Genomic DNA, 27,133 nt, shown 5'->3' on the forward strand with positions numbered 1-27,133 from the left:
TGAGCTTAATTTTTCTTTTAAATACAAAATGTGTCTAAGTAGTTTTAAAAATGATAATAAGGGAGGTATAGTTCCATTAGTAGAGAGTGCTTGTCTAGCATATGAAATGCTGTGGGGTTTAATCTCCAGCACTGCAAACAAAAATGAGTGATGGCTTTTAAATCTTACTGTGCAAAATGCAGCAGATGAACAGACTGAGTGTGCTCAAGAGATACTGATGAAGATTTAGGATTTCAGTTGATAGTGATTGTCTATCATGTACAAAGCTCTGGATTCAATTCCCAGCACCACAGAAACTAGGTCTATGGGCACATGCCTTTAATCTTAGCACTTGGAAAGTTCAAAGTTCAGGGTCACCTGTGGCTTCATAGTACATTTGAAATCATCTTCAAAAAAAAATGTAGACTTAAAACATGTTGTATTAGTTATGAAAGGTAAGAGAGCCCCTAGAACCATTTTTTAAATTTCTGCCTCTGGTAACTGTTGTTTATGCCATTAACTGAAGAACATGGAGACCAAACTGGGATGTAAACTTTTTTTTTTTCTAATAAGATGTTGCTGATTTTGGACAGCATTATGAAGATTTTAGGTTAGAAGTAGTTATGATGGTTTGGGGCTTACTAGAAAGGTTGCTTACATATTCTTAGATACTGAAGTTGCTCATCCCTTAAGGTAGCTCTTGGAATGAAGAAAAGATCTCACTGAGACGTAGTGCATATTGAATGAGGAATGTAATCAGTATTGATTAGATGACATGAAGGGGCTTTGGTAGCAGCAGTATTCAGATGGTTGACTCCTTGGGAATAGTGTGTTTTTGCAAGAGGTAGGCTACTGATGATGGGGAAATGGTGTGGTCACAGGGAAGCATCTAGGATGAGACTAAGAACTTCAGGAAAGACTTCCAAGGACACAGCCAGGCTTGAATTAACTGCTTGGGGGGGGGAGGGGTAAAGAAAAAATGCCTTAGTAGTTAAAACTGACAAAGTAAACAAATTTTGGAAAGGCAAAGATTCTTTTGTATTATTTTTTGAATTCTTCTGTTGTAATATATTGCATATACTGTTTATATTATGTACAAATAATTTGTATTCTAAACAAAACTTTTAAATACTTTTAAAAAAGATCTAAATCAACAGATATTTTTAAGCTATATTATTTTTGTATACTTTTTTACCTATGATTTTTGCATCTATATACTTTCTTGTATGACTTGCTTTTCTCTTTCAGGAATCATATGAACGAGCAAAACATATCCTGAAAACACATGCGAAAGAACATAAGAACCTGGCCGAGGCGTTGCTGACCTATGAGACTTTGGATGCCAAAGAGATTCAAATTGTTCTTGAGGGGAAGAAATTAGAAGTGAGATGATAACTCTGTTGATATTGCTGGTTTTATTACAAGAATATACTTAGTCCTACAGTCTCCTTTGCAACACTTCCAACCCCCACTTCTGACTTGGTATCTAATTCCAGGATGTGAAACACTTTGTCAGTCTTCTGTTCCATTATTTGATTTTGGTTATTCCTGTGGTGATACTCATTGGAGATTAGTAACCTATAACAAGTACACGAAAAGATAAATAAAGAGCTGTCAGGATTAAAGTCAATTGAAAAATGTCAATCATGGTGAAAGTAAGCAATCATTTTGTGGTTGATTACTCCAAGTGAGTAAAAATTGTGCCTTTATGTACTGGTAAGTATGGTTTTTTTTTTCTTTGCAAGCTAAATTTGAAAATCTATCATCTCCTGATGGTAACATTTCTCTTTGGGGAAACAAATGCCATGGATAAACCATTTCTACTTATATCAGTAGAAATGCCATTAAGATGTACTTAATTTTGTTCTTGATTGACCATGTAAAATGGCCTTTAAAAGAAGCTATTTGAATTGTAAATATAAATATATACTCAGAATTTAAATGATTGTAATGGTTTAAAAATGCACATGTATGCCCATTTTCTTTCAGATATTACTATCTCACTGACAAAATTTGTTTCAGAACAACAGTATTTTATGAAGTAAACAAGTAAATTATATTCTGAATATCTGTATAATTACATTAATCTCAAAATCAAAATGAAAACAAAAACTCAATTCCTTTCAGAAATGATCTCTCACTGTCACCTTGTCAGAATTTGGAAGGCTTGTGCCATCTGCACATTAAAGGCTTTAATAGGGGATTTCATATTCAAATCAGTAGACCATAGTGTAAGCGAATGAATGCATTGGTGTTAAAAACCAAGCTACATTCTTGAAGGACCTATTAAAATTACATTCAGTTTTCTTATTGAGGATGTATATGGTCTTTATTCAAGAATATAGGTATAATTAAAAGGACCTTGTTACATGATACTTTTGACCTTTTTAAATAATGTTAAATTTTTGATACAATTTCAAAGTGAAAATGTTGATAGAGTTCCTTTATATTGATCTAGACTGACAGGTTTTAATTTTCACTGCTTTTTGCTGTCTCAATTGTCATTCATGTTCATGTGTTCTCTCACCCTTGTCCTCTCATTCTCTATATACTCATGCACACACATATGGAAAACATCGGTGTTTTATCTGACCTGACTTCAGACATTTTTACAGTCATACTGAGTTGTAATTTTCATGTTATAAAACTTATCCACTGTAAATATATATACCAAAGACTTTTTTTTTTTCCCTGTGTAATAGTTACCACAATTAGATTTTAGGACAATTTTTTTTTCAAATTCAAAATTCAAAGTTACTACACAGTTTTCCTTTGTAGCTTATATTATGTGAGGTTTCAGTTTCATCATTAGTCAACATAAAGTGGTGTTTCACCGTGGACATCCAAATTGAATTCGTAAAATTCCAGTCTCAGTGAATTATATAGCGAGTTCACTATGGCTTTAGAGTTTTAGTTGGTTTTATTGCTTCTACTTTGTGTGTATGAAAAGACTTTGACAGCCAAGTCTGGATATAATTAGGTGGAGAATTTTCTGCTCGGTATGTCTGGTAAACCAAGGATGTTTCATGAGCTAATTATCAACTTCCTCTGGGTTTTTCATATCACAGAAATATCACACTTATTTGTATCTTGCAGAGCAGCCAGCCACTTCAGGCTAGTAAGCTGCTTATTGCTGAGCTCATAGATTTAGTCAATAGTATACCAAATCAGCTAAGTTCTTTTATGAAAATGAGAATAAACCTTTTTATATTTTTTTTAGGATGGGTTTTTGTGTTTGGTTGTTTGTTTTGTTTGGTTAAGGGTCTTTTCCAGAAAGTTCTCTATGTAGCCTAGGCTAGCCTCCAACTGACATCCTTCCACCTGAGCCTCCTGGGTGCTGGGAATGTAGGTATGCTCCATCATTCTTGGCATCTTATTTACATGGTCTTCCTTCATCCTGGTTTGAACATGAGTGCTATGAACTGCTTTGAGTTTGAAGGCTCACCAAAGAATAATGGTCTTGGTTAAATTTAGAAACAAGTCAGACTTTGTTGTAGCTCTTTTGCTAATTCCTGGAGTCATAGAATGGTTGGTTGTGTTGGTTTTGTTGAGGTTTGTAGTAGACTCTCTTTAAAATAAAAATAAATTTATCGTTCTTGTGGGTTTTCTGCCTGCGCCCAGAGCTGAACGGGTCCCACAGTTCTCTGTACCCAAATCTCATGGGGGAGAAAGCTGGACTCTCAAACATATGGACAATCGTGATAGCTCAAAGGAAACAACTACTTCTGCTCACATACCTGGGCCAAGAGGAACCTGCCTTGTGCCCTCTATGCCTTGTGGGCACAAGAAGCTAGGAGCAGACGGGGGCAGGACCTTTGCAATTTCTGCCTGAACTCAGAGCTGAAAGCAAGTTGCCAGGAACACCGCCACACCTGAGAGCAGAGGTACAACCAACCCTTCTGCTCTGAGCAGTCTACCTAGTGGCATTAGGACACAAATGCAGGAGCAGTCTGGGACAGGACACTTCCATTTTCTGCATGTGCCCAGAGCTGAACCAGTCTCACAGCTCTCTGTATGAAAGGAAACAGGTCTACAGGAGTGCTGACACATAGGCTTATAGGAAGGTCAAGCCACTCTCAGAAACAGCAAGACTATAAGAGACAATCTGATGGTGAGAGGAAAGCGTAGAAACCTAAGCAGCAGAAACCAAGACTACTTGGCATCATCAGAGCCCATTCTCCCACCAAAGCAATGCTGGATATCCAAATACACCGGAAAAGCAATTTTGGGATTTAAACTCACATGTCATGATGATAGAGGACTTTTAGAAGGACATAAATAACTCCCTTAAAGAATTACAGGACAACACAAGTAAATAAATAGAAGCCCTTAAAGAGGAAACAAAAATCTGTTAAAGAATTATAGGGAAACACAAGCAAACAGGTGAAGAAATTGAACAAAACCATCCAGGATTTAAAAATGGAAATAGAAACAATAAGAAAGCACAAATGGAGACAAGTCTGGAGATTGAAAACCTAGGAAAGAGATTAGGAGTCATAGCTGGAAGCATCACCAAGAGAATACAAGAGATAGACTCTCAGGCCGAAGATACTAAGAAAATATTGACACAAGAGTCACAGATAATGTAAAACAGAAAGCTCCTAACCCAAAGCATCCAGGAAATCTAGGACACAGTGAGAAGATCAAACCTAAGGATAATAGGCATAGAAGAGAGTGGAGACTCCAAACTTAAAATGCCAGTAAATTATTTGCAGATGATATGATAGTATATTTAAGTGATCCCAAAAGTTCCACCAGAGAACTACTAAAGCTGATAAACAACTTCAGCAAAGTGGATGGGTATAAAATTAACTCAAATAAATCAGTAGCCTTCCTCTACACAAAAGAGAAACAAGCCGAGAAAGAAATTAGGGAAACGAGACCCTTCATAATAGTCCCAAATAATATAAAGTACCCCGGTGTGACTTTAACCAAGCAAGTAAAAGATTTGTACAATAAGAACTTCAATACACTGAAGAAAGAAATTGAAGAAGACCTCAGAAGATGGAAAGATCTCCCATGCTCATGGATTGGCAGGATTAATATAGTAAAAATGGCCATTCTACCAAAAGTGATCTACAGATTCAATGCAATCCCCATCAAAATACCAATCCAATTCTTCAAAGAGTTAGAACAATTTGCAAATTCATCTGGAATAACAAAAAACCCAGGATAGCTAAAACTATCCTCAACAATAAAAGGACTTCAGAGGGAATCACTATCCCTGAACTCAAGCAGTATTACAGAGCAATGGTGATAAAAACTGCATGGTATTGGTACAGAGACAGACAGGTAGACCAATGGAACAGTATTGAAGACCCAGAAATGAACCCACACACCTATGGTCACTTGATTTTTGACAAAGGAGCCAAAACCATCCAATGGAAAAAAGATAGCATTTTCAGCAAATGGTGCTGGTTCAACTGGAGGTCAACATGTAGAAGAATGCAGATCTATCCATTCTTATCACCCTGTAGAAAGCTTAAGTCCAAGTGGATCAAGGACCTTCACATCAAACCAGACACACTCAAACTAATAGAAGAAAAACTAGGGAAGCATCTGGAACACATGGGCACTGGAAAAAATTTCCTGAACAAAACACCAATGGCTTATGCTCTAAGATCAAGAATCGACAAATGGGATCTCATAAAACTGCAAAGCTTCTGTAAGGCAAAGAACACTGTGGTTAGGACAAAACGGCAACCAACAGATTGGGAAAAGATCTTTACCAATCCTACAACAGATAGAGGCCTTATATCCAAAATATACAAAGAACTCAAGAAATTAGACCGCAGGGAGACAAATAACCCTATTAAAAAATGGGGTTCAGAGCCAATCAAAGAATTCACAGCTGAGGAATGCTGAATGGCTGAGAAACACCTAAAGAAATGTTCAACATCTTTAGTCATAAGGGAAATGCAAATCAAAACAACCCTGAGATTTCACCTCACACCAGTGAGAATGGCTAAGATAAAAAACTCAGGTGACAGCAGATGCTGGCGAGGATGCGGAGAAAGAGGAACAGTCCTCCATTGTTGGTGGGATTGCAGACTGGTAAAACCATTCTGGAAATCAGTCTGGAGGTTCCTCAGAAAATTGGACATTGAACTGCCTGAGGATCCAGCTATACCTCTCTTGGGCATATACCCAAAAGATGCCCTAACATATAAAAAAGACACATGCTCCACTATGTTCATAGCAGCCTTATTTATAATAGCCAGAAGCTGGAAAGAACCCAGATGCCCTTCAACAGAGGAATGGATACAGAAAATGTGGTACATCTACACAATGGAATATTACTCAGCTATCAAAAACAATGACTTTATGAAATTCGTAGGCAAATGGTTGGAACTGGAAAATATGATCCTGAGTGAGGTAACCCAATCACAGAAAAACACATATGGTATGCACTCATTGATAAGTGGCTATTAGCCCAAATGCTTGAATTACCCTAGATGCATAGAACACATGAAACTCAAGGCGCATGATCAGAATGTGAATGCTTCACTCCTTCTTTAAAAGGGGAACAAGAATATCCTTGGCAGGGAATAGAGAGGCAAAGATTAAAACAGACACAGAAGGAACACCCATTCAGAGCCTGCCCCACATGTGGCCCATACATATACAGCCATCCAATTAGACAAGATGGATGAAGCAAGGAAGTGCAGGCCGACAGGAGCCGGATGTAGATCGCTCCTGAGAGACACAGCCAGAATACAGCAAATACAGAGGCGAATGCCAGCAGCAAACCACTGAACTGAGAATAGGACCCCTGTTGAAGGAATCAGAGAAAGAACTGGAAGAGCTTGAAGGGGCTCGTGACCCCATATGTACAACAATGCCAAGCAACCAGAGCTTTCAGGGACTAAGCCACTACCTAAAGACTATACATGAACTGACCCTGGACTCTGACCTCATAGGTAGCAATGAATATCCTAGTAAGAGCACCAGTGGAAGGGGAAGCCCTGGGTCCTGCTAAGACTGAACCCCCAGTGAACTAGATTGTTGGGGGGAGGATGGGGAGGGGAACACCCGTAAGGGAGGGGAGGGTGGAGGGGGATGTTTGCCCGGAAACCGGGAAAGGGAATAACACTCGAAATGTATATAAGAAATACTCAAGTTAATAAAAAAAAAAGCCAGTAAATATCTTCAACAAAATTATAGAAGAAAACTTTCCTAACCTAAAGAAAGAGATGCCCATATTAACACACAAGAAGCCTACAGAACTCCAAATAGATTGGACCAGAAAAGAACTTTCTCCCGTCACATAAAAGTCAAAATGTCAGATGCACATAGCAAAAAAAAAAAAAAAATATTAAAAACCAGTAAGGAAAAAAGGTCAAGTAACAGGCAGACCTATGAGAATTACACTAGACTTAAACCAGAGACTATGAAAGCCAGAAGGTCCTGGGCAGATGACATATGGAACCTAAGAGAACAAAAAGGCCACCCCAGGGTACTACTTCTAGCAAAATTTTCAATTACCATAGATAGAGAAACCAAGATATTTTGAGACAAAACCAAATTTACATAATGTCTTTCCACAAATCCAGCCCTACAAAGGATTATAGATGGAAAACGCCAACACAAGGAAGGAAACTACACCGTAGAAAAGGCAAGACAATACTCTTATTTTAATTAACCCAAAAGAAGGTAACCACACAAACATAATTTCACTTCTAACAACAACAGCAACACAAATAGGAAACAGTCACTGGTTCCTAATATCTCAACAGCAATAGACTCAGTTACCCAATAAAAAGACATAGACTAACAGACCGGATAAGTAAACAGGATCTAGCATACAGGAAGCACACCTCAATGACAAAGACAGATACTTCCTCACAGTAAAAGGATGGAAAACAATTTTCCAAGCAAATGGTGTGAAGAAACAAGCTGGAGTAACCATTCTATTGAATAAAATCCACTTTTCACTAAAAGTTATTAAAAAAAAGATAAGGACACTTCATATGCATCAAAGGAACAATCCACCAAAATGAACTCTCAAACTGAATATGCTCCAAATGCAAGGACACCTACATTCATAAAAGAAATCTGGGGGTTGGGGATTTAGCTCAGTGGTAGAGCGCTTGCCTAGGAAGTGCAAGGCCCTGGGTTCGGTCCCCAGCTCCGAAAAAAAAAGAACCAAAAAAAAAAAAAATCTGAGTAAAGCTCAAAGCACACGTTGCACCTCACACAATAATAGTAGGAGATTTTAACACCCCTGTCTGATGAGTGGACAGATAACGGAAACAGAAACTAAACAGCAGAGAAACAAGTTATGAACCAAATGAATTTAATACTTTGCATTTTAGCCTAAAACAGAATAATATACCTTCTCAGTATCTCACGTTAACCTTCTTCAAAATTGACCATATAATCAGTCACAAAGCAGAACTCAATAGATATAAAAAGATTGAAATAATCCCATGCATCCTATGAGATCCCCACAGACTAAATCTGGTCTTCAATAACGACAGGAAGCCCACATACACATGGAAGCTGAACAACACTCTACTCTGATAATTTGGTCAAGGAAGAAATGAAATTGAAGACTTTTTAGAATTTAATGACAAGGCACAACATAACCAAATTTATAGTACACAATGAAAGCAGTGCTAAGAGGCAAGCTCATCGCTATGAGTACCTCCAAAGAGAAACTGGAGAGAGCATACATTAGCAGCTTGACAGCACACCTCAAAGCTCTAGAACAAAAGCAAATATAACCAAGAGGAGTAGAAAGCAGGAAATAATTAAATTCAGGGCTGAAATCAACCAAGTAGAAACTAAAAGAACTATACAAAGAATCAACAAAACTAGGAGCTGGTTTGAGAAAATCAAAAAGATAGATTAAACCCTTAGCCAAACTAACGAAAGGGCATAGACAGTATATCCAGATTAACAAAATCAGAAATGAAAAGGGAGACATAACAGAATCTGAGGAAATTCAAAAATTCATCAGCTCCTACTACAAAAGCCTATATTCACAAAACTAGAAAATCTGTATGAAATGGACAATTTTCTAGACACATGCCAGGTACAAAATTTAAATCTTAGGAGATAAACTAAACACTTCCAAAACTCCTAAGGAAATAGAAGCAGTTATTAAAAGTCTCACCACCACCACCACAACAACAACAAGAACAACAACAAAAAAGCCTAGGACCAGATGGGTTTAAGGCAGAATTCTATCAGACTTTCATAGAAGACCCAATATCAATACAATGTCATACTATTCAAACTATTCCACAAAATAAAAACGGAAAGAACCCTACTCAATTCCTTCTGTGAAGCCACAATTACTCGTATCTAGTATCTACTCAAAAGACCCAACAAAGAAAGAACTTAAGAAAAAATTTGCTTATAAAGATCAATGCAAAAATAATAAAATTCTGGCAAATCAAATCCAAGAACATATCAAAACGATCATCCATCATGATCAAGTAGGCTTCATCCCAGGGATGTAGGGATAGTTTAATATACAGATATCCATCAACGCAATCCATTATGTAAACAAACTCAAAGCGGGGAGGGGAACACATGATCATTTCATTAGATGCTGGGAAACATTTGACAAAATTCAAAACCTCTTCATGTTAAAAGTCTTGGAAAGCGCAGGAATTCAAGGCCCATACCTAAACATAGTAAAAGCAATATACAGCAAACCAGTAGTCAACATCGAACTAAATGGAGAGAAATTTGAAGAAGTTTCACTAAAATCAGGGACTAGAGAGGCTGCCCACTCTCCCTACCTATTCAATATAGTTCTCGATGTCCTAGCCAGAGCAATCAGACAACAAAAGTAGGTCAAAGGGTACAAATTGGAAAGGAAGAAGTCAAAATATCACTATTTGCAGATGATATGATAGTATACTTAAGTGATGCCAAAAGTTCCACCAGAGATAAATAACTTCAGCAAATGTAGAAGAATGCAAATCGATCCATTCTTATCACCCTGTACAAAGCTTAAGTCCAAGTGGATCAAGGACCCCCACATCAAACCAGGTACACTCAAACTAATAGAAGAAAAAGTGGGGAAGAGCCTGGAACACGTTGGCTCGGGGGAAAATTTCCTGAACAGAACACCAATGGTTTCTGCTTTAAGATCCAGAGTCGACAAATAGTACCTCATAAAACTGCAAAGCTTCTGTAAGGCAAAGGATACTGTCATTAGGACAAAACGACAACCAACAGATTGGGAAAAGATCTTTACCAGTACTACATCCAATAGAGGGCTAATATCCAAAATATACAAAGAACTCAAGAAGTTAGACTCCAGACAACCAAATAACCCTATTAAAAAAATGGAATACCAAGCTAAACAAAGAATTCTCAGCTGAGGAACATCAAGTGGCTGAGAGGCAGTAAATAAATGTTCAACATCCTTAATCATCAGGGAGATGCGAATCAAAACAACCCTGAGATTCCACCTCACACCAATCAGAATGGCTAAGTTAAAATGTCACTCAGGTGACAACAGATGCTGGCAAGGATGTGGAGGAAGAGAACACTCCTCCATTGTTGGTGGAATTGTAACCTGGTACAACTACTCTGGATATTAGTCTGTAGGTTCTTCAGAAAGTTGGACATTGTACTACCCGAGACCCAGCTATACCCCTCCTGGGTATATGCCCAAGTGATGCTCCAACATAGAAGGACACATGCTACACTATGTTCATAGCAGCCTTATTTATAATAGCCAGAAGCTGGAAAGAACCCAGATGCCCTTCAACAGAGGAATGGATACAGGAAATGTGGTACATCTACACAATGGTCTACTACTCAGTTATCCAAAACAATGACTTCATGAAATCCATAGGCAAATGGATGGAACTGGAAAATATGATCCTGAGTGAGGTAACCCAATCACAAAAAAACACACATGGTATGTGCTCACTGATTAAGTGGATATTAACCCCAAAGCTTGAATTACCCAAGATACAATCCACAGACCACATGAAGCTCAAGAAAAAGGACTGAAGTGTGGATGCTTCAGTCCTTAAAAAGAAAACAAAAATATTCATAGGAAGATATATGGAGACAAAGTTTGGGGCAGAGACTGAAGGAATGACCATTCAGGGCCTGCCCCACCTGTTTGATTCAACCCATATATATACAGCCACCAAATTTAGATATTGATCAAGCCAAGAAATGCATCCTGACAGAAGCCTGCTATAGCTGTCTCCTGATAGGTTCAACAGAGCGTGACAAATAGGTGAATGATAGCACCAAACTATTGAACTGAAAATGGTGTCCCCATTGGAAGAGTTAGAGAAAGGATTGAAGGAGTTGAATGGGTTTGCAACCCCTTAAGAACAACAATGCCAAACAATCAGAGCTCCCAGGGACTAAACCACTACCCAAAGACGATAGACCCATGATTCCAGCTGCATAGGTAGCAGAGGATGGCCTTGTTGGGCAGCAATGGGAGAAGCCTTTGGTCCTGCCAAGGCTGGACCCCCCATTGTAGGGGAATGTCAGTGGTGGGAGGCAGAAAGGAGGTGGTTGTGGAGGGGGAAAACCCTTATAGAAGAGGGGGATGGGAAAACGGCTTATGGACTGGAAACTGGGAAACGGAATAACATTTGAAATGTAAATGAAGAATATCCAATTTAAAAAATAAATTATTTTTTAACATTTATTATTTATTTATTTATTTATTTATTTATTTATTTATTTATTATGTATACATCATACAGCTTTCTGCTTGCATGTATGCACATGCAGGCCAGAAGAGGGCACCAGACCTGATTATAGATGGTTGTGACCCACCATGTGGTTGCTGGGAATTGAACTCAGGACCTCTGGAAGAGCAGACAGTGCTCTTAATCTCTGAGCCATCTCTCCAGCCCCCCAAAAATAAATTCTTAAAAAAGAACTTATTCTGATATATTTCAAAATCACATTCCAACTGAAGCATTTTAAGCAGAATAAATTTTTAAAAGTTTTAAGCTTTTCTGAGCCATCCAAATGCCTAATTTGAATTATGGGAATTGGGTTTTCCAGTTCCATCAGGATGAACACCCACTTAAATAATCCATTATATGTAAAAATACCTTGACTTTTAGCAAACAGACCTGGTTGGGTAGGATAGAAAAGGCAGTTGTACATTACTTAGGTTATACTTGTCCATATCTCAACCACTAGAGCATGAAGATATAGTCTCTCTGTGAGAAAAAGGGAAGCAAGTACAGAATATGGTTTCTGAACCCAGTACTGGTCTGTACAGATCCTTACATCTACTCTCCTGTGTTGACAGTGAGATGGTGGTGGACTGTAATGGCCATTGGCTCAGAGTAACCTATAGCAGCAGGTATGCCTCAGTCTTCAGCAGTTGTGCTTCCATTCCCTCTGAATGCCACATCCATCTGTGGTAGTTCTGGGTTCAGAGCACTTCTGCAGCTCCAGTGATTGTGGGCTTAAGGACCTTAACAGAAGACCCGGGGAGACTTACTATTGAATGCCATTTTTTATAGTCAGGCTACAGAGGTTGGAGTCAGCACAACTTCAATGAGCAGGCAAAAACTAGCACCAGATACAAATCAAGGTACTGCTAGATAATCCTGAAGAAAGGAGAAATTTTAACTGTCAGTGGCAAAGAATTCAGAGCACCTGTTTTGAGAAACTAAATGTCAAGGAAGTAATTTTGAAACTAGAGCAATTTAATAGGTTGAAGTAATTTTTTAAATCTTAGAAGTTTATAAATACTGTGAGTGAAAGGTAAAATGGTAATAGAGAGCAGCAACAAGATTGTGAAAAAATAGCCAGAAGCTGGAAAGAACCCAGATGCCCTTCAACAGAGGAATGGATACAGAAAATGTGGTACATCTACACAACCAATGGAATATTGCTCAGCTATCCAAAACAATGACTTTATGAAATTCATAGGCAAATGGATGGAACTGGAAAATATCACCCTGCCTGTCAAGAATATTGCACTCAACAAAGCTGACCTTCAGAAATAAAGCAGTCTCATTCAAAAGCCATGAGAACACATCACCAGGCATCACCTTCACTTGTTGAAAAAATGCAAAAAGGAGTTGTTCGAATAAATAGGAACATGCTAAGAATATACTTGAAGATCTGATAAAAGTAAGCATACTTAAGTTTAGAGCACTCAGATGGTTGTATTTAAATCTATACTTTTAGGATAGAGTCATGGGTCTCAACCCTTGTAATCCTGTGACCCTCATGACCCCAATGAAAAAGTTATTTTTGTTGCTACTTCATAGCTAATTTTGCTACTGTTATGGATTGTAAATATCTGTTTTCTGATGGTCTTAGATGGCCCTGTGAAAGGGTCATAGATCCCTAAAGGTATTGTGACTCACAGGTTGAGCTATGCTAGTGTAGATGTTAGTAGGAAAATAAGTTCAATAATCCTCAGGGTTTTGTGACAACAAACTAGATTGGGGTAAGAAATAGAGAATGATTTTTCCCTATCAAAGTTGTCTTCTTAGTTCCTGTCTTGGCTTTCCTTAGCAACGGGTTGTAACCGTTTCCTTTCCAAGTTGCTATTTTTCATGATTTTTATTACAGCAAGAAAGCAAACTGCTAAGTATACATCAAACCAGATTAAAAGATTAAAAAGCAAATGGCAGATGATAGAAAGCAAAATATCCTCCAGGTGCACAAAACATCCAACAGAAACTGGAATGCTCTTTAAGGCAGCAAAGTGGAGTTCCTAGTGGGGTCTCTGGGAAGAACAGAGCAGAGCATTTTCTCAGGCTACCAAGTAAGAGAACAAATAGCAGAGAGATACCAAACCAGATCTAAGAATATCCTGCAGAAGTGTACTGGGAAAGTTGGAGCAGTTGCTGGAATTTTGGATTGAGAATGTCCCCTCCACGTTGGATCAACTTCCTGTGGGTGAACTTTCCATGAATGAACTTCTGAATTCTCACTGTATGCACTTTGATATTATAGAATTAACAATAGTAATGATGGTTTGGAATTGTTTGCCTTCAAGCTGATTTCAGGGGCACTATTTCTCCTCTTTGGTTGGTTTACCCTCCCTGTCACAATGGTGGGGAACTACCTCCATCTACCAAAAGGAGCCTTGGAAACACTGAGACATTTGGGACTGAAATTGCAGTGGGAGATAGCCTCACTTCTAGAGTCAGGTCAGTGAATTCTGACAGCACACAGCTTATCAAATATAATGTACATTTGGTTCTTAAATTGCTTATGATTAAGTTATGATTAAATTAATAACTCAAGATATTTCATAGCACATAGGTTATTGATTTTATGTGTTTCAGGCCAAATGTAACAAAATTTTCATGACTATAAAATCTGCTTTACTTTTTTTTAAAGTGAAATGGATTTTGTTTTAAATTATTCCAATTACATCATAGTCAACTTCACAGGAAGATAGAGGAAATATTATTAACCAATGATGATAATTGTATAACTGTCTATCTCCAATTTGTCTAGTTATAAAGTTTTGCGGCAACCACTGCTCACTGCAAAGAGAATATTCTGTGAAGAAAACATAACATATACCAATACTAATATATGGGCATAAATATGTTTTTAGAACTTATTTTGCAATTTGATATGCACATCACGTTCATTTAGCAAAAGAAAGCTATGGCCTCCTCACACAGGATATGAATGTCCCATCTTAGAACCAGGCTTCTGACCAGGTTTATGAGATCAGGTGTGAACTCCTGACTGTGTATTGGGTTTCAAATCCAACCAGAAAGCATCTGGTTGCCTCCATATCAGTCACACCTTTATTGCACCTGTGGGCATGTCGTGTGTGTCAGGTTGCTAGTCTAGCATGCTTGGTCTGCAGATGAGAACAAATGGGATTGCAGGAACTGGACATCCACATGGAGAAGAACCAAGCTAGGTCTGTGTGCCCTGCTCTTCACAAATTTGACTCTCAGTAGAACAAAGACCTTAATGTGAGACAAAGAACTACAAACTGTTGGAGGAAATGGAGGGAAAAGACCTTTAAGATATAAACATAGGCAAACCTGTTCTCAATAGGACTACTTAGTTGCTCAGGAAGCAAGACAAATGGGATTTCAGGAAGTTAAAAACCTCTAGTAACACACACACACACACACACACACACACACACACACACAAAATAAAGTAAAAGGAAGATTATAGAATGGAGAAAATCTTCGCAGGCTATGCCCCTGTTTCACCCTTTTAGAAGATGTACTTTTAGAGAGTGCCAAAATCTCTGTTGCAGCCCAATGCTGAAGGTCTGCTTTTCCTGAGATGTTTCTTAAGTTTTCCATGGCCAACCATGTGTCCTGTTTGTTAGGAGCATTTTCATCCCTTAGATGCTGCTCCACATCAGCATGGATCTCTTCTGCCCTGGTCTCAGTGCCATCCCTGCATCACATTGCACCGAGCTGGGGGAGATCTGAGTAGCTGTTTTTCTGTTTAATGTCTGTTGTATAGCGTTGCTTCATGACATCATCATTCATGTCTGTCATCCAGGCCAGAAGGCATTCTTCACACCGTCACCTTAATGCTATATTATCTCATCCTCACTGCTTTTCTTTTCTTTTTCCCCCATCTTTATTAAATTGAGTATTTCTTACTTACATTTCAAATGTTATTCCCTTTCCCTGTTTCCAGGCCAACATTCCCCTAAACCCTCCCCCTCCCCTTCTATATGGGTGTTGCCCTCCCCATCCTCCCCCCATTACCGCCCTCCTCCCAAGAATCCCATTCACTGGGGGTTCAGTCTTGGCAGGACCCAGGGCTTCCCCTTCCACTGGTGCTCTTACTAGGATATTCATTGCTACCTATGAGGTTGGAGCCCAGGGTCAGTCCATGTATAGTCTTTGGGTAGTGGCTTAGTCCCTGGAAGCTCTGGTTGGCTGGCATTGTTGTTCATATGGGGTCTCGAGCCCCTTCAAGCTCTTTCAGTCCTTTCTCTGATTCCTTCAATGGGAGTCCCCTTCTCAGTTCAGTGGTTTGCTGCTGGCATTTGCCTATGTATTTGCCATATTCTGGTTGTGTTTCTCAGGAGAGATCTACATCTGGTTCCTGTCAGCCTGCACTTCTTTGCTTCATCCATCTTATCTAGTTTGGTGGCTGTATATGTATGGGCCACATGTAGAGCAGGCTCTGAATGGGTGTTCCTTCAATCTCTGTTCTAAACTTTGCCTCACTGTCCCCTCCTAAGGTTATTCTTATTCCTCTTTTAAAGAGGAAGTGAAGCATCCACATTTTGGTCATCCTTGAATTTCATATGTTCTGTGCATCTAGGGTAATTCAAGCATTTGGGCTAATACCCACTTATCACTGAGTGCATACCATGTGTGTTTTTCTGTGATTGGGTTACTTCGCTCAGGATATTTTCCAGTTCCATCCATTTGCTTATGAATTTCATAAAATCAATGTTTTTGATAGCTGAGTAGTATTCTATTGTGTAGATGTACCACATTTTCTGTATCCATTCCTCTGTTTAAGGGCATCTGGGTTCTTTCCAGCTTCTGACTATTATAAATAAGGCTGCTATGAACATAGTGGAACATGTGTCTTTGTTATATGTTGGAGCATCTTTTGGATACATGCCCAAGAGCGGTATAGCTGGGTCCTCAGGTAGTGCAATGTCCAATTTCTTTTCTTTCTTTTTTTTTTTTTTTTTGGGTTCTTTTTTTTTCGGAGCTGGGGACCGAACCCAGGGCCTTGCGCTTCCTAGGCAAGTGCTCTACCACTGAGCTAAATCCCCAACCCCTAATGTCCAATTTTCTGAGGAACCTCCAGACTGATTCCCAGAATAGTTGTACCAGTCTGTAATCCCACCAACAGTGGAGGAGTGTTCCTCTTTCTCCACATCCTTGCCAGCATCTGCTGTCACCTGAGTTTTTGATCTTAGCCATTCTGACTGGTGTGAGGTGGAATCTCAGAGTTGTTTTGATTTGCATTTCCCTTATGACTAAAGATGTTGAACATTTCTTTAGGTGCTTCTCAGCCATTCAGCATTCCTCAGCTGTGAATTCTTTGATTGGCTCTGAACCTCCTTTATTTAATAGGGTCATTTGTCTTCCTGCAGTCTAACTTCTTGAGTTCTTTGTATATTTTGGATATAAGCCCTCTATCAGTTGTATGATTGGTAAAGATCTTTTGCCAATCTGTTGGTTGCCGTTTTGTCCTAACCACAGTGTCCTTTGCCTTACAGAAGCTTTGTAGTTTTATGAGATCCCATTTGTCGATTCTTGATCTTGGAGCATAAGCTATTGGTGTTTTGTTCAGGAAATTTTCTCAAGTGCCCTTGTGTTCGAGATACTCTCCCAATTTTTCTTCTATTAGTTTGAGTGTATCTGGTTTGATGTGGAGGTCCTTGATCCACTTGGACTTAAGCTTTCTACAGGGTGATAAGAATGGATAGATCTGCATTCTTCTACATGCTGACATTCAATTAAACCAGCACCATTTGCTGAAAATGCTATCTTTTTTTTCCATTGGATGGTTTTGGCTCCTTTGTCAAAAATCATGTGACCATAGGTATGTTGGTTCAATTTTGGGTCTTAAATTCTATTCCACTGGTCTATCTGCCTCTCTCTGTACCAATACTATACAGTTTTTTTATATCACTATTGCTCTGTAATACTGCTTGAGTTCAGGGATAGTGATTCCCCCAGAAGTCCTTTTATTGTTGAGGATAGTTTTAGCTATCCTAGGTTTTTTGTTATTCCAGATGAATTTACAAATTGTTCTGTCTAACTCTATGAAGAATTGGATTAGAATTTTGATGGGGATTGCATTGAATCTGTAGATCCTTTTTGGTAAAATGGCCATTTTTACTATATTAATCCTGCCAATCCATGAGCATGGGAGATCTTCCCATCTTCTGAGATCTTCTTCAATTTCTTTCTTCAGAGTCTTGAAGTTCTTATTGTACAGATCTTTTACTTGCTTGGTTAAAGTCACACTGAGGTATTTTATATTATTTGGGACTATTATGAAGGGTGTCTTCCCCCAATTTCTTTCTTTCTCTTGTTTCTCTTTTGTGTAGAGGAAGGCTACTGATTTATTTGAGTTAATTTTATACCCAGCCACTTTGCTGAAGTTGTTTATCAGGTTTAGTAGTTCTCTGGTGGAACTTTTGGGATCACTTAAATATACTATCATATCATCTGCAAATAGTGATATTTTGACTTCTTCCTTTCCAATCTGTATCCCTTTGATCTCTTTTTGTTGTCTAATTTCTCTGGCTAGGATTTCGAGAACTATATTGAATAAGTAGGGAGAGAATGGGCAGCCTTGTCTAGTCCCTGATTTTAGTGGGATTGCTTCAAGTTTCTTTCCATTTAGTTTAATGTTAGTGACTGGTTTGCTGTATATGGCTTTTACTATGTTTAGGTATGGGCCTTGAATTCCTATTCTTTCCAGGACTTTTATCATGAAGGGGTGTTGAATTTTGTCAATTGCATTCTGAGCATCTAATGAAATGATCATGTGGTTTTGTTCTTTCAGTTTGTTTATATAGTGGATTACGTTGATGGTTTTCCATATATTAAACCATCCCTGCATGCCTGGGATGAAGCCTACTTGATCATGATGGATGATTGTTTTGATGTTTTCTTGGATTCAGTTTGCAAGAATTTTATTGAGTAATTTTCCATCGATATTCATAAGGGAAATTGTTCTGAAGTTCTCTTTCTTTGTTGGGTCTTTGTGTGGTTTAGGTATAAGAGTAATTGTGGCTTCATAGAAGGAATTCGGTAGTGCTCCATCTGTTTCAATTTTGTGGAATAGTTTGGATAGTATTGGTATGAGGTCTTCTATGAAGGTCTGATAGAATTCTGCACTGAACCCATCTGGACCTGGGCTCTTTTTGGTTGGGAGACCTTTAATGACTGCTTCCATTCCATTAGGAGTTATGGGGTTATTTAAATGGTTATCTGTTCCTGATTTAACTTCAGTACCTGGTATCTGTCTAGGAAATTATCCATTTCCTGAGATTTTCAAGTTTTATTGAATATAGGCTTTTGTAGTAGGATCTGATGAGATTTTGAATTTCCTCTGATTCTGTAGTTATGTCTCCCTTTTCATTTCTGATTTTGTTAATTTGTACACACTCTCTGTGTCCTTTCGTTAGTCTGGCTAAGGGTTTATCTATCTTGTTGATTTTCTCAAAGAACCTGCTTTTGGTTCTGTGGATTCTTTGTATAGTCCTTTTTGTTTCTACTTGATTGATTTCAGCTCTGAGTTTGATTGTTTCCTGCCTTCTACTCCTCCTGCTTCTTTTTGTTCTAGAGCTTTTAGGTGTGCTGTCAAGCTGTTGATATATATGCTCTCTCCTGTTTCTTTCTGCAGGCACTCAGGGCTATGAGTTTTCCTCTTAGCACAGCTTTTGTGCTTTATTTTTAAACTCCTGACTTTTGTTTAGTTTATGTGCCCGTCTTGTAGCCAGTTGTAAGACCATTTATATACTTTCAATTCTTAACATCATAACATTTAATTTATGCATTTTTACCACATCATTTGCCCCTCAAGGATTTGGGACCCAAGTGTTTAGGACTTGGTGATGACCAATCATAGCTGCTTGGTAGCTCAATAGGGATAATAATGAATGAGCTGGATGGGTCTCTCGGGGATTCATGCTAAGAGTAGATGAAATGCATGACATTATTTTGGATGATCTCGCAGTCCTTGGTAGAACGAGGAGGTTGTGGTTGAGTGGAAAAGTGCAAGAGTGGAATTGTGAGAACGCAGAGTGTGAGGATGTGTTTATTTGTGTGTGTGAACATGTCTGAGGATGCTGGTAGGCATGAGTGAGTGAAAATGTGAGTAACCATGTATTGTGTGAGGATGATTTTGTGTAGCTATGTGATTGTGTACTTAAAGTTGTGCCAGTGTGCAAAAGGTGTGAGTTTTCATTAGTGTGAAAGAATGCAGATTTTGTGTACATGTGCAATTTTTAGGAAAAAGGATGGAACAGTATGCCTTCATGTTAGGTGAACTAAACCAGGCTCAGAAAAACACTCTTTATCTTGCAAGTAGAGTCTAGAAATTAAGAAGTGAAATGCATATTGAAGGTGGAGTGTTGGGAAGAAGAATGGGACTAGGGATGCAGTGGGGAGAAGGTAATGGGGGTAATATGGTTAAGTGCATCATGGGTACATACAAAAATATTTGCAATCAAGTCAATTTCATAAAAATAATATGTGCTACTAATTTGAATTCTAAGCATGGGTATATTTGGCCTTAGAAGTAAGTCTTCTGAGTGTTAGTTTTTTTATGGTAAGGGAAGTGTCAGGAATATTATTTTGTTATTTATATAGTATGCACACCATTTAGCATAGTAAAGGTCAAGTAAATGTGAGCATTGACATTTTAAAATAAAACCCATCCTTTCATATTTAAATATTTGGTATAAGAGTTTTATTTTCTTGGTTTTATTTTTGAGTTTATCTCATTTGAAAATATCTTCAAACTGTTCAGGGATGTATGTTAGATCATGTGTTCCCGGATTGCATACTGCTTTATAATTACATGGTATAAAATGCTAAAGTATTCCTATGTTGTTTCTTGGAGAAAAACTATTTGATAGAGGTTTTGAGAGATGAAAACAGACAAGAGTTTTAAGTTTTGCAGAGCAGGGGAACCTGTAGCAAAGCTCACACTGATGCCCACAAGACGGTGTTCAGCAGTCTTCATACATAAATCCCAGCACTGCCCAGAACTGAGGGGAATTCCTGCCAACAGCAGTATTACCTACTCTACCAAGGGAGTAAAGTACAAGAGCTGTGGACTTATGTGGCTCTCCATAGATGAACAGACGTAATGTTGGACAGACAGTCCTGAGGTTTGGACATCCTACTAGTTTATTGTACAGCTGCATGTTTGCAGAGTTTGAAAATAAGGGTATTGAATTGAAACCTTTTCAGCGTGTCAAAAGACTGAACAACTATCAAAACTGACAAATCCTGCAACCTCTAGCCATGTGCTTTTTAAAGGACTCTAATTCAGTTCCGTGGTCGGAGAGACTGACATTGCTACTGGACGGCTTATGGTGCTGGGTGGGTGGAATGTGGGAAGGCACACCGCGATGGCAAGAGCTCAAGCCAGGACTTGGGGGTCGGGAAAGCCTCTGAAAGAGTAATATATATATATTACACATATATATATATATATATGTACTCTCTCTATATCTCTATATCTATCTATCTATCTATCTATCTGTCTATATCTATCTATCTATATATATATCATTGTGACCTAGTGGGTTGGGGAAAGAAAATTGCCAGTTAAAAAATTTAAATGTTTTGCTCTCTAAAAAAACACTTTGGAATTATTGCAGATTTTATAGGAGAAGATAAAAATAGGGAGAACATAAAAATGTAGTCAGGGCAAAAGAGGCAAAGAAGTATATTAGTGGATGTTCATTTTGCATGGAATATGCATTAGTTTCTCTTCAAAAATTTACTTCTGAAACTGTGAAAATGGACTACTGTTAGTTCCACTGCTGAATTCTCATTCCCTACTTGATGTGGAAAATAAACAATAGAAATTAAGAGACCATTCTGTTAGGAGAGATTTTTCTGAAAAGCAGGCCTTTGGCAGTCCATGTCCCCCTCCACTTTCAACAGACATGAACCAGGATCTCTTTCCCCTGGCCGCAAGTCAGCCTTGAATGAATGACCAAAGGTCGTCTAGCGCTCTTTGACTTTTGACATTTACAATGTTTGTAATTTTTAATTACGTTCATATGTGTGTGAGGGAATGTGCCCGTGTGAATATAGGTGCCTGCAATCCAAAAGAGGCCGTTGAACCCTCGGAGCTACATGACATTGTAAGTCAGTTATGGTGGGTGCTGGAAACGGAGCTAGGTCCGTCAGTAAGAGCAATACATGCTCTTAAACACCGAGCCATCCCTCCAGCCTCTTTTGACATTTGAAACAGCACATGTCGACTCTGCAGAGATTTGACAGGCTGGATTATATATATGCACATCGATCTTTATTGGCTTCAGCCAGTCAAAAGTCAGAAGCACGCACACGATCACGTGCACCCTTGCATACTTGCGTCCACCAGCATGGCTTGACAAGAGCTCTTCGCCAACTGTCGCTGCAGTTGATAGACACAAAACCAGGGAGTAGACTTGAGGGGAGACGGAGGTTGGGAGAGATTTGGCTAGGCTATGACAAGAGATAATATTTGGATCAGAAGGGATGGGCTTATTACATCATTGATATTTAGATATTAAAAACAGGAGGGGTGGACTTATAATTCGATACGAGATGGGGAGAGCCTGCTTATAATAACGTTGATACTGGGTCAGTTAACGGCTGGCTTGCTATATATAACTTTGCCTGAAATGGGAGGAAAGTGCAGCCGCGGGGGAGAGAGGAGGCCTCTGGGTTTCCCAGGCTTCTCTGCGCTGTGTTGCTGTCAGATAAAGAGTAGGGAAGAGACACCCTTGGGTTTCTGTGATATTAAGGCACGGAGAAACAACTCGTGCTTTGGAAGGGAGGATCCTGCTTATTTAGACATGGCATACTTCCCTGACAATGATCTGCACATGGCGGCCTGTGCAGGAGATTTACCTTTTATGCGGCTGTACTTCACTCTGGGCAAATACGAAGTCAATCACAGAGACAGGGAAAATAGGTAAGAGAGCTTTCAGACCTGGGGAGGGTTAGTGTGGGAGACATCTTTATTAGCTCCCAGGACAGGAACAGGAGCGGCGTGGGCCTAACTGTGATCACTGCTACCACACATAGGCTGTTTTAGCGCCTTGATCAGCAACACCTGGAAGGAACCTCTGGCCCCAGACAACACAAGGACAGAAGTCTGATTGCTTTCCCTTCGTCATGAGCCATTTAGAGAGTCAACAGACTATTTAAAAGTGTTAATCAACAAAAACGAATCATCATTTTATCTTACATTAGAAATACGATGTTAAGTACATTTTTTTACACCTCTGGGTGTTGTGGGCAAGAACATTTTTTTTTTAAAGTGAAGAACAAAAAGATTCGGAATGGATTTATTACCTTCAAACCTAAAATTCTTAAAGTAAAACCCAGTGTCCACTATATATGATATATATCAGAATGTGTATTAGAATGTATAAGTGTATATGTATGTGTGGTCCCAGTAGGGAGAAAAGAAACCCACAGCACTTTATTTTTATCAGCCTATCTTAAAATGTCAAATTATTAGAGGAACACAGTTACTAAAAAAATATCCATTGAATATTTCACCTTGAAGGAGGCACAGACAGACACAGAGGAATATTAGCATAGTCAGATTTAGCTAATGATTAGTTAAGTGACACCAGTTTGAGTACATCTACACAAACTTTGATTGTAGACTTGTTTTAGCAAACTATGCGTACAAGTCTAATGTAGCATTTTCAAACATTTGAATTACACATGAATTTTCCTCTTTTTTTACTCCTAAATCATCAGTTCTGCTTTGCGATGCTGCTACCCTTTAATACCGATCCTCATGTTGTGGTGACCCCTAAGCATAAAATTATTTTTGTTGCTATTTCACAATGGTAGTTTGCTACTGTTGTGAAACATAATGTAAACATCTGCCTTTTCTGATGGGTTTAGGCCACCCCTGTGAAAGGGTCATTGATTAGGAACCACTGACTTACATATTTAATTTGAACATTTGGTTTCTGGTCCTTTTTATAAAACATTATTTCTAGCTTATTTTCAGTGAGACAGAATATAATTTACTTTAATGCAGTGCGTTGGCACTGAGTCTTTCTTTGCCTCCTGTTTTAGTTGGGAATGGTCCTCTAAACGCTTCTACTATTCTTTCAAGTAGTCATTCAAAGAGCGGGGCTGTGTTCATTTACAGATGAAAAATCTCACATTTCCTTTTAATTGTGTGTGTGTGTGTGTGTGTGTGTGTGTGTGTGTGTGTGTGTGTGTGTGTGTGGTGTGGTGTGTATTTTCTGTTGATACTTAGTCTGTTCTGAGAATAATCTTTTTATCTGTGCTTATAGATTTTTATATTGTATAACTATTATTGAGCATGGTTTTATTCTGTATAGACTCATGCAAATAATTGCAGACCATGTTAGTTATTTTTCATTATTCATCCACTTTACATCTCAATATCAGGCCTCCTCCTAGTTTCCCTCACACAGATTCCCCCCATTTCCCCCTTTCCTTCTCCTCAGAGAAGGGGCAGTCCCCACCCTCAGCATCACCCTACCTTGGCACATCAAGTCACTGTAGGACCAGGCACAACCTCTCCCACTGAGGCCAGACAAGGTAGCTCAGGAATGGGATCCACAGGCAGGAACAGCGTTAGGGACAACCCCTGCTTGTGTTGGTTAGTTATGTGTTAACTTGACACAAGCTGAGAGGAACCTCAATAAAGAAAATGTCTCCATATGGTTGGGACGTAGAGAAGCTTGTAGGACATTTTCTTGATTAGTTATTGATAGGGGGAGGGCACAGCACATTGTGGGTGGTGCTATCTCTAGTCAAGTAGTTCTGTGTTCTATAAAAAAGCAGGTTGAGCAAGCCATAAAGAATAAACTGGTAAGTTGCACCCCTCCATGGCCACTGCATCAGTTCCTGCCTCCAGGTTTCTGTCCTGTTTAAATTCCTGTCGTGTCTTACTTTGATGATGAACAGTGCTGTGGAAGTATAAGCCAAGTGAACCCTTTCCTCTCCAAGTTGCTTTAGTCATGCTATTTTATCACGCCAAAGATTCCCAAGCTAAGACACTGACTGTAAGGATGAACACAAAAGAAAGCAGATATACATGGCTATTAATTTTGTACAGGAATGACCTTACTTTTTAATAGTTCCTATATAGAAACGTGAATCCCTGTCATTCTCTCAATCCATTCAGTCTCCAGGCTTAACCAGAATATCTACCATGCACACATTATTATCTTAAAGGATCCATTCCTCCTTGAAAACTTCATGTTTTTTTTTTTTTGGCCCAGAGTAGCAATATTGACTAAAATTAAATTAAATGATACTTCCTCATTTGATTCTTGCAATTCCTTTCTTTGGTTTTTAAGTCTGAAAACCAAAGCCCTGGTTACTCTGTGCTTAGCTGTTGCTACTGCTATTGCTGTTTTGACTGTGTTTGTAAAAAGTAAAATGTATTAAGTACAATTGGCATAACTAGATTTCAAAGGACTCATTGTATATAGGATTGTATTCTGACCCATTCTTTTGAGTATTAATAAAAATCTAAAAGCTGCTATAATTTATAGTTCTAAAACAGGAGAAGGGCATACCATCCTCAGCATCTGAGCAAGAGGAGCATGAGTTCATGAATCTGGACATGAAGATCCTGGCTCATTAAAAAAAAAGTTGCCTTGGGGCTGGGGATTTAGCTCAGTGGTAGAGCGCTTACCTAGGAAGCGCAAGGCCCTGGGTTCGGTCCCCAGCTCCAAAAAAAAAAGACCCCCCCCCAAAAAGTTGCCTTACAGTTGTTGAAATATAGAATCCTTAAAACATCTACAAAATGGGTATAGTTGTATTGCCTTACCAACCTGTTTAACCATGTATGCTAAGTTGGAGTAATATGATTAATATCTAGCATGTTATAAGTAAATCTTTCTTAGATATCATTTATACATTCTTTTTTTTTTTGGTTCTTTATTTCGGAGCTGGGGACCGAACCCAGGGCCTTGCGCTTCCTAGGCAAGCGCTCTACCACTGAGCTAAATCCCCAGCCCCTAGTTTATACATTCTTAATGAAGCATCACGATGTTCCGTTTTACTGGAGCAGAAATAAAGCCCACGAAGGGTAAGACATGATTGTAGATAACAGAGCTTAGAGTAGGATTAGAATCTGCTAGAGTTCAAAGGTACCCTCTCCCTCACTCATGTATCTGAGCATTTGGTCCTCAGATGGTAGCTCTGGTTTGGGAGTTGTGGAACCATATGAATAGATGTAAGTTTCTGTGGGTCAGGCTTTGGGGAGGGCATAATCAGTTGTTGGTTCCAGTTCCTTCTCATTTCCTGAACACCACCTTCAGCATGTGGCTTATAGGGCAATAGACTTGCTGTGTGGTAGGAATGTGGGCAAACTTGGAGTGTCAAAGGAGAATGCCATGAGCAGAGCTTAATGACAAGTGCAGAAGGCAGCATGGCAATCAACAGACAGGAACAGACTGGCTCAGAAGAACTGGAGACAAGGGGTCATAGTGAACTGGGATAAAAGTCATTCGTGCTACATTCTGGCAAAGGGTCTGTGTTCTGTACCCTGAATTTTTAAATGAGGCTTAATGTGAATGAAGCAGATTGATGTATGTGTGTGTATTTGGAAGAAATTTCACAAGTGAAAACAAATTTCTTCAGAAGAGAATTACATATTTGTTTAAAAGGCAATGCCATGTATGCTATTTAACTGTTCTGGTTACAAGAATACTTGCACATATCGAGATAGTACACTGTGATTTCTCGACAGGAATGCCATGCACTTTGCCTGCTTCTATGGACATTTAGAACTGGTGATATATCTCTGGAGGCGTGGCTGTGAGATTAATGTGTGTGACAATCATAACATCACACCCCTGATGAAGGTAGACCATAGTCATCATTTTAAGAATGAGATTATCTTGACTGAAGTAAAAATGAATTCATCTTTTGTAATTACAATTAATGGCGAAACCCATGAGTTTATATCATAAATTCTTTGAGCTGACTGTGTGTTTCTTGTTACTATCCCTTAAGGCTGTCCAAAGCTGGGAAGATGAAATTGTGTGTTTTCTGCTAGAGCACCATGCTAACCTGCACATTAAAGACAGCAGGGGCAACACTGCCCTGCACTATGCTGTCTATGGTGGGAATTCAGCAATGGCTGCCAGGCTGCTAGAGTATGGAGCAGATATTGAGGAAAGGACAAAAGTAAGGATCACTCTGTTTAGAAACACGTGTGATTTATGCAGGGCTAATCACCTATGTTTAGAAGCTCACTCGTTCTTTGGAATGAAAATGCTTAGATATTTGGAAGGGAAATATTTTAAATATTGGTACTTTGAAAAGTATTTGTACTTAGAAAATACAGCTTTCTTCTTTACACTAAAGACAAATGTATGTGAAAACACTGAATTTCTTTTCTTTCTCTTTTTTCTTGATCATTTCATTCATTTACATCTCAAATGATATCCCACTTCCAGTTACCTCTCCACAACTCCCCCCATCCCACATTTGCTCTCTCCTCCCTCCCCTTTGCCTCGATA

At 38.8% G+C, this 27,133-nt stretch overlaps 2 protein-coding genes across 20 annotated transcripts in view; both read left to right on the forward strand.

The window, feature by feature from the left end:
• Nucleotides 1-3,574, forward strand: part of Yme1l1 (YME1-like 1 ATPase) — a 40,191-nt gene extending 36,617 nt beyond the window's left edge. Inside the window, exon 19 of one of the 2 annotated variants that reach the window (XM_006254369.5) lies at nt 1,228-3,574. In XM_006254369.5, the coding sequence (XP_006254431.1) occupies nt 1,228-1,371 (144 nt within the window). In that variant the 3' untranslated portion in view covers nt 1,372-3,574. 2 annotated transcript variants of the gene reach the window in all.
• Nucleotides 3,575-15,700: 12,126 nt separating this feature from the next.
• The window catches only part of Potec (POTE ankyrin domain family, member C), a 108,530-nt gene continuing 97,097 nt past the window's right edge, over nt 15,701-27,133 (forward strand). For 3 of the 18 annotated variants that reach the window (XR_005495417.2, XR_010059007.1, XR_010059008.1), the window contains exons 1-3: nt 15,704-22,572; nt 26,359-26,473; nt 26,625-26,798. Coding sequence is in view for 12 of the 18 variants with exons in the window: in XM_063276804.1 (XP_063132874.1) it covers nt 22,280-22,572; nt 26,359-26,473; nt 26,625-26,798 (582 nt within the window). In the remaining 6 variants the exon portion in view is untranslated. Of the gene's footprint in view, nt 22,573-26,358; nt 26,474-26,624; nt 26,799-27,133 lie in introns of all 18 variants that reach the window. The other 15 variants (XM_063276804.1, XM_063276808.1, XR_001841986.3 and 12 more) reach the window with 15 other exon arrangements.

The sequence above is a fragment of the Rattus norvegicus genome, chromosome 17, assembly GCF_036323735.1.
Source record: "Rattus norvegicus strain BN/NHsdMcwi chromosome 17, GRCr8, whole genome shotgun sequence".
Classification (NCBI taxonomy): domain Eukaryota; kingdom Metazoa; phylum Chordata; class Mammalia; order Rodentia; family Muridae; genus Rattus; species Rattus norvegicus.